At 48.5% G+C, this 8265-nt stretch overlaps 3 protein-coding genes across 3 annotated transcripts; 1 reads left to right on the top strand and 2 right to left on the bottom strand.

Moving 5' to 3' along the window:
* Positions 1–385: 385 nt before the first annotated feature.
* Positions 386–1976, bottom strand: LOC121588692. Its single transcript, XM_041906935.1, has 3 exons — positions 1548–1976; positions 1203–1470; positions 386–1124 (listed from the first exon to the last, which is right to left on the bottom strand). Exons 1-3 carry the CDS (start codon positions 1974–1976, stop codon positions 610–612), a joined length of 1212 nt encoding a protein of 403 aa, XP_041762869.1. The 3' UTR covers positions 386–609.
* A 16-nt stretch (positions 1977–1992) lies between these two features.
* Positions 1993–6490, top strand: LOC121588691. The gene is made up of 4 exons (XM_041906934.1): positions 1993–2315; positions 2374–5797; positions 5872–5979; positions 6045–6490. The coding sequence occupies exons 1-4, from the start codon at positions 2238–2240 to the stop codon at positions 6461–6463; spliced, it is 4029 nt and encodes a 1342-aa protein (XP_041762868.1). The 5' UTR covers positions 1993–2237; the 3' UTR covers positions 6464–6490.
* A 6-nt stretch (positions 6491–6496) lies between these two features.
* Positions 6497–7943, bottom strand: LOC121588693 (SWI/SNF-related matrix-associated actin-dependent regulator of chromatin subfamily B member 1). The gene is made up of 2 exons (XM_041906936.1): positions 7748–7943; positions 6497–7682 (listed from the first exon to the last, which is right to left on the bottom strand). The coding sequence occupies exons 1-2, from the start codon at positions 7826–7828 to the stop codon at positions 6654–6656; spliced, it is 1110 nt and encodes a 369-aa protein (XP_041762870.1). The 5' UTR covers positions 7829–7943; the 3' UTR covers positions 6497–6653.
* Positions 7944–8265: the final 322 nt, after the last annotated feature.

Raw genomic sequence — 8265 nt, 5'->3', positions numbered from 1 at the left:
TGGCTGATTTAACCATACTAGCCAGACTTTTTCATAGAAGGTCGGGTCTGATGATGCAGTCAACTCGTACGACATGAGTTCAAGCCTCGAACAGACCGTGCCCCCATACGTAGGACTGACTATCCTGCTATGGTAACAATAAGTCACTGAAAGCCCCGCGCTCACTTCACTAGTGGGTACAGGCAGGCCTTGACCAAAAACGGTTGTTGTGACAAAGAAGAACAAGAAGGAGCAAGTCTTTTATATATGGAGTTTGGAAATATTGACGGCCGCAATCACGTCGTGGAATTGGTTTCTTCTCACAAAACATGATTCACGGAGCGCCAACAGATCCTTCTAATTTTGTAACGTTTACCCCTATTGTAAATGAAGTCGCAAATTTCCATTCAATTATTCTTGCTTTATTCATAATCATTGTTCTGTGTTATTGAAAGTATTGTAGGTAACATTTCATGTCTTAAGAATTGCGTATATGATAATTCACGTCTAAAGTTTCATAACAATTGGAAATCAATAGATTGATGGTTTGATAAATTCAGTCAAATGTTCGAAACAATCGAAAATATGCGTAGTTTTTTTAGATGATCACGATCCCGTAGTCAGCCATTACTATTGAGCAACTGTGGAACTCTTCAGTAACAGTCTAGCCTTATGGCGTTGTACGTTAAGCAATACGGAGGATGGCTTACTACTAGACAGTGAAGCAGCGTGGCTGACGGCATCATCGCACGTTTCCGCAGCAGGATTAACAACCTCCGAGGAACAGTTTACTTCATTCGGCTTTTTCGAAGCAACTGAACGGGGAGCGTGCAAATCGTTTTTCTCTGGAAACCTCATGCTACCTTCCGCAGTAAAGCTGGTTATTTCGGGCACCTTCAGTTGCTCTTCCTTCATCTTTTGCTCCTGTAACATGGCCAAGCAGGCTTCTTGGTTTCGCTTCAGCCACTCTTGCACCTTCTGTGATAGCTCAGTGTCCATGTCCTGTGCCCTGTCCGCATGGTGGTGCGCGTGCGGTAAGTTGTTGCGCGAAAACTTTTGCACAAAGTTATTCAGGATATGCTTATCAGACAGTCCTTCGTTGTTAAGAAATCGTTTCATGGCATGCGTTTGTAGCTTTACGAACGCTGCAAATAGAAAGCAAGAAAAAGATACATCGTCACAGTAGGCTAGTGCAAGGGGATCCCTATCGCTTCAGTTTATACCTTTGACGAACCCAGCCTCAGGAGCGGTAATGATCTGTTTCGGGCAAGCGGCCCGCAGTAGATCTGCCATACTGCCTGAAGTATTGCATTGCGAGGTTACGTACAGTTCGCCAAAGTGAATCGTTTCGCCTTTAAACGCGAACTTTGCCTTCTCTACCATTGTGACACTGGCTGCCTCTTCTAAGCACCCCTCCATTGTGGCCACAATGCCCGGGCACCAGCGGGTGCTTGGTTCCTGGATTAGCTCGTTTTGTATGTAATCGAAGCGCTGTGTTGAGGGGGAAGGGAAAACATTGAGGTTAACTGATAACAGCCGAAAGCCAACTCTACAGATCCTAGACTTACTGTATCGCTAGGCAGCACATTGATGATTGCACCTCTTTTCGCATGCGGTGGTTCCTTCGCAAACGCTTCCGGAAGCGATCGAACATACTTCGGGTCCGATTTGATCGCAATGCCTTCATCGATGGCCCACAGCTGATACCATGTGTTTTCATCCAAATCCTGGACGGTCTCTTCCACAAGGCAGCGTATCCATCGTTCTAGCTGAATGCTACGCAGTGCTACCAGTGTGCCGGGCTTTTGTATTTCCCACGCCTGTGGTTTCCGCACTGCCCTGTAGAGTTCCCCGTACGCCGCCTCACAGTGCTGGCTAAGAGCGACCGCAAATTGCGTTTCTTCGTGACCTGGCAGGTACGCCGTCAGCGGTTTGTAGTAGAAACAGTGTGGATTAATGTACCGCGTAATGCGTATCGCATTGTCCGCATAAGACATCGTGGTTTAGAGCACTGCCGCCGCACACTTTCTAATACAGCGGATGAGATTTTGCCGTTTCGTTGCTGCGGCTGGGAATGTTTACGATTCCTGTGAACTGTCACACGTGATGAAGGAGCATTGTTTACAATCGTTGACAGATGGGATATCAACAACGGCAGTGGGGCTGCTGCGATTGTCGTTTTGTTTCGCGGAACACCTTTGTATAGTGTGGAGTGAGCGTTTTTGCATATTTTCGTCGCATGCTACCACCGAACAGCTATGTCCAGTGTAAGTTCGGACTATGAGTCTTCCTACTACACCGAATCGGAGGCAGAGAGCGACTACGTTACGCATGAGGTAAGATTCTAGCAAGCGTGCAAAGCTGATCCACTGATCGGTTGTCTCGTATTTGCAGGATGGGCAACAGACGCACTACAATCACACCCTCGAGGTAGAGGACATTATTCGCGAGCATGTCAACGTTACCACCAAGAATGCAATCGGTCTGAACCATCAATACAAAACGAAGCTGTTGATGCTACGGATGCAGCTGGAGGGACTGCTAGCGCGGTGTCAGAATCGGTTAATTGAGGTGGAGAAAGGTCTCGATGATTTACGGCAAAATTTAGCACCCAAACCGCGGCCGGCCCGTCCCCGCTATCCCGGGTACATTTGTGGGCAACCGTTTTTCAAGGACCACGAGCTTTACCCGGGCCCCCACAACGAGGATTATCTGTACCGGAAGAACGTGAAGAAGGAATTTTTCCCGCTCGATTTGTTCGAATCGACAGAAAGCCTGTGGACGCACAAGGACAAGCTCAAGCTGACGAGCAGCATCCAGACTCAGGCGCAAGAATTTCTCCAGCGGGAGAACGAGCTACGGGAAAAAATTTGCAACAATTCAGAGAGTGCGGCGCGGATAAGGAAGGAACGGATGGAACTAAGTACGCTACCATTAGAAGAGATTTGGCACAAGGCCCAATCGTACGACGGACAGTATGGGCGCCAAAAGTTCACCGTCGACTGGTTACAAATATCGACCAGTGTCATGTGCGGTCGGCACTCGGCCGCCGCCTGCGAAGGCATGTGGAACAACTATCTCAAGCCTGGCTTTAAACGAGGAATGTGGACACAGGAGGAAGAAACGAAGCTAGTGGAGGCGGCGGCATCGCACAAATTTCACAACTGGGATCAGATCGCGGATCGTGTGGGCCAGCGTTCCGAGTACCAGTGTTTTGTGCACTATCAAACAAACTTTTCCGAGCTTGTGCAGTCGAAAAAGATGCCCTGGACACGCGAAGAGGATGAATTGTTGCTACGGCTAGTCGATGAAAACCGAATCGGGAACAATGTTATATGGAACAAGATCGTGGAACGCATGCCATACCGGAACAAGGTGCAGGTGTACCATCGGTACAAGTACACCCTGCTACGGCCGCTGAGAGGTGCCAAGTTTACTGAGGAAGAAGACTGCGTAATTACGGCGTACGTGCAGCAATACGGCGATGATTTTAAATTTTTCCCCGATGACATGCTGCCGGGAAGAACCACCAAGCAAGTTTGGGCACGGTACAAGAACACGCTGCGCTTCGTCAACAGGCATGTTGGCTGGAGTCTCGGAGAGGACAAACGCCTGATGAGCTATATCGCGGAACACCTCACCGAGGAAGGGCCGCAGAAGATTTCCTGGGCTCACTGCTCGAAGTACCTTGGCAACCACTCCCGGCTAAGTTGCCGCACGCGCTACTATACCATCGAGCGGTTTCTCGAGAAGAATCCCGAGGCAACGCTTGACGATGTGCCCAGGAGGGAGAAGAAAAAACTGTCGTCCAAAGTGACGGATAAGAATTGGATTGAAACCATCTTTGATATTAAGAGCGCACCGAAGAGTGGTGCTCGCAGCACGGGAAGCGGACCGATCAATCTCTTCCAGACCGGTAAACCAACGACCGCCGAATGGAGTTTGTATGAACAGATGAAGTTTTGCTTCCGGTACAAATTTGGCAACCGGCTGGCCGTTGACACAACGCAGAGCCACATTTTAACGGGCACCAAAATGCTGCTACACCTTTTAGAAGCGTTTCATGAGGACAGTATGCCGCCTTGTTCCGCGCAAAGGCAGTTGAATGCAAATGATAAGGCCGCATTGAATGCTGTGATGCGGTCACCATTGGATTGGCCGACTGTTGTGTCAATTATGCGCCCGAAGATAACCGTGTCGGGCGATGCGATGTTATTTTGCCGTATTCCCCCGAACTACAACACCGTGCTGGGATTGCGGGGCGTCTGCTTGAACGCGTGCAGTAGTGAGCAGGCAGAAACGAAGCAAATGTTACCCGAGCTGAAGGTGAAAAAGGTCGGCAAACTTGACGAAGCTATGTACGACCAGGCAATGACGGCATTTGTGGAACGCTTTCGGAAAATATTTCACTGGACTATGCTGCTGATGATGCTGAACATAGATGATGTGACGCTAGAAAATGATGAACCACTGGGGAACATCCCTGCGAACACCTCCATTTCCAATCCGATGCTCGGTCAGATGGTAAACAGTGCACTTGCGGCCTCAAGCTATACCAAAAAACATGCCAAACCCGAAATACAGCTTAAACCGTTACAAAACCTCATCTGCCCAGTAAAGACGGATAAGCTAATGCATGTTCCGTGCGGCGTCGAAACCTACCCGAAACAAACGACCACTTCTGCCTCTTTCGTAGCACCAATCGCGAGGGAAAGCAATGAGAGCAATTTAAATCTGGTGACAAATATTACAATAATCGACCCGAAAGATCTACCGGCTGTTACGGAGCATAAAAACAGAGGCGAAGTGATCTCAGACCATCAGCAATCTTTAGTCGATCATTATCAGCAGCGCGCAGATAATCGATTCCCACTGCTGGAACAACAACCACAAGCACCAGCGGCAAACAAGACGACCAACAAACGAAAGCCTCGTGAGAAAAAAGCTAGCAATCCTAGAATATCCACCAAAAAAGAAAAACCACGCAACAACAAAACTCGGAACACGGAACAAAAAGTCAATCTGCTCGCTATTCCGGAAAGCGAACTGAGGAGTGACGTGATCTCAGACCAGCAAACGTTACTCGATCAATATCAGCTCTTCGGACCATCTCAAACGGAAATACAGACACCAACGACTAGCAAAACAACCAGCAAACGAAAACCTCGCAAGACAAAGGCGGCAAGTAGACCAATAAAATCCACCAAAAATCTAGCGCCATGTGTTGATGGTCAGCACGAAAATGGCGTCGGACAAATAGCGACAGTCTTGGGGCCCTCATCCACAAACAGCAATCACAGTGTAGCCCAGAATGTAACGACATTTACTATTATGGAAGTACCCCAAACTATGTATTTAATGCATCAGCAGCAGCAGCAGCAGCAGCAGCAGCAGCAACTAAGCCTGGACTATGTAGCCGCTCACGTACCCTGCGTACAGGAAACTCCCGCCCAATGCATTGGGGATTTAGATGGACACCATAGCAGCAGTATTTACGGTGAGCAAACGATACAGAATATGGCCAAAGCATGCGATGAACTTCAACCGGCTACTGCAGTGCAGTGTTCAACAGAATATTGTCCACCACCAACAACTATGGTGGCCAATTTAAGCGACAATCCGTCTCAATCCGGAAGCAACGCCAATGTGCTGGAAATGCTCGCAAATCCTGTAGAAGGTACAAGTGCGGGTAATACCTGTCCCGAGGTCACAGAAGTTCCATGTCGTTCTGTACCAGCAACCTGTGACGATATGGTAATCGTAGACAAAAATCACTATCTACCAGATATTGGCGCAATGACCATCATTTCAAACACACGTATGTACAAATGCAATATTCGTTGGTGGCGATTTGTGGTTTGAATCTTGAGGACATTGCTTTTACATTTTCAGGTGATGGTAATCAAGAGCTGGAGCGTTTAATCGTAACGGAGCGTGAAATACAGGTGCCATCGGGCCAGATTGCATTTGAGGGGAACTTTATTTCATACTGCTTCACCGGTACGCGCTCTATATACGCAGGTGGTAGAACATGGCCACGACTAATTTCGATTGCCTAATTTCAGATGAGCATAACCCGGAAGCTCAACAGATGTTAGCTGCCTACAACGACAAACATACACCACTGGAAAACACAGCAGCAGTTCCTTGCGAATCGGTCAGTTGGCATCAAACACTAAACAGCTCAGAGGATGATGCCAAAACGGTAGTGAAAGACAGTGAAGAACCAAATACCGCTCATCGGGGGGAGAAAGGATGTATCGTCACTCCTACAGAAACAGTGCCGAAGGATGAAACGACGGAAACGGTGGATACAAAGCCAAGCTTCAATTTGGAGCTATTGAACGATATCGACGGCGGACAGGTCACAGCCGTTGATATCATTAGAATGCTACGCACACGACATGACGAAGATGATGGTAATGATGATGATGAAGCCAGTGATGAAGATACCGATCTCGAGGATGATGTACCGGTTGGCTGATCATCGTATAGATAGTAAAGCTACCTGTTTTCATCGAGAAAGGTATGTTGTTGTGTTCCTTGATTTTTATTTAATCTTACACGCACATGCACATATAGAATGATGGAAAGAAGATTACCGTAGTCGAGTAGATGATTAGGAGATGTCTGATTAAAACAATCTGCGAAATACGTGGTATGGGGTGACGAGTCTATGTAAATGTGTTGGCCAAACGACGCATACGCCGCGTGTTTCGATCTTGGTCGCGGATCTTCTTCTCCATTTCGGCATCGGTAAGCGTCTCCAGGAAAGGTGCCCACTGGTCTGCCTCGCTCGGCGTGCGGAAAGGTACCTCCACCGTGGCCAGCGGCGTTTCGCTGTATGCATAGGTGCGCTGGTGCCACGACAGCTGCCCTCGGATGGAATAGGAAATGGCCGTCACGAACTCCCCGCCCAGACCCAGTTCGGCGCACAGCTTTATGGCAAACTCCTCCGGATTATTTTCCTTCTCCGCCATATCCCACTCCACCTGGTCAACCAGGGACGTATTTCCGACGTGGATATTAAGCTTTACCAACACTCGCTGATCCGAACCCTCCTCAAGCACAACCGGCTCGTTTGGGTACGCCTCGATCTGTTGCCGAATGGCGGCCGCGATTGCCGGCACAAAGGGTGTCGGGTTAAGGTCCAAATCATCGCACAGCACCTCGGCAAACTGTTCCGGTGTGATCATAGATTCGTTGCGATTCCACGTGAATGTGTCGCGCAGCTTTTGACCTTCGATCTCCATGTCCAAACGAATCGGTACCAATATTTCCGACTGAGATGCATTCTCCACGTTCAGCGTGGGATCGGTATCGTCGAAGCACATCGGAAAGGTGCGCACCTTTTTGTTGTACACACGGTTTCGATTGATCGGTGTCGCTTGCGGCACCGCGTCCAGGTGGCTCGAATTGGGCATCGTCGGGACCCAGGGCGGTTGCTTCTTGCTTGATTTGCTTTCCCGCGGAGCCGGTGGCTCGGAAGTGTGTACCGACACGGCCTTGTACTTTTCATCGTTGCCATCGAGCACATCCTGTACTTCGGTCGCTTTTAACAGCGAGACTGAGCTCGACAGCAGATGGTTGCTAATGCCAGAGTCCAGTAGCCGTTTGCGCTCCTCGTTCGTCAGTAAGCGCCGGGACATTCCCGGATACTTTTTGTACAGGCTGCCCCTAAAGAGGCGCAAGTAGTTTCCGACCTGCAAAGTGCATCTCGCGTTAGTTGCTGACGATTTGCAGATCCATCCCGCGCAACGTCACTTACCTCCGAACCGACGCAATAATATTCGCCATTTTCTTCTACCTGAAAACTTATCGGTTTATCGCCGTAGGTTTTTAATGCCATTGTGAAACACTATTCCAAGAGCGGAAATTCGTCCAAATTGTTAGTTCAGTTTCACCAAACACAACAAGCCGCTGTTCGGGCGTTCCACGCACCCGTACAACATGGCGCGGGTTTTTGACGTTGAAAAATTGCTGCATCTCGCTTATTTTCTCTACCCGTTCTCTTCTTGCCCAGAGCGCTCGTTTCGAAGTGAGATTTTGTGTCTCTCTCATGTGACCGTGTGGAAAATATGAACAAACTTGATGGTTTTGGGCACAAGTGTGTTAGTTTTTTACATTAAAATATATTAAAATTAGACCATATGGTAATTAAATTAATGTTGCCCGACGTCTGCGACCACATTTGAAAGCGGCGTAAGCAAAAATAAGTTCGAAAAACCGACTTACTTAACGCCATATAACACATCCGGTCAGGATGCCAATCATTCTCCAGGTCAC

The sequence above is a fragment of the Anopheles merus genome, chromosome 2R (genome assembly GCF_017562075.2).
Source record: "Anopheles merus strain MAF chromosome 2R, AmerM5.1, whole genome shotgun sequence".
Taxonomy (NCBI): Eukaryota; Metazoa; Arthropoda; class Insecta; order Diptera; family Culicidae; genus Anopheles; species Anopheles merus.
This window is presented reverse-complemented; position numbering and strand designations above follow the sequence as displayed.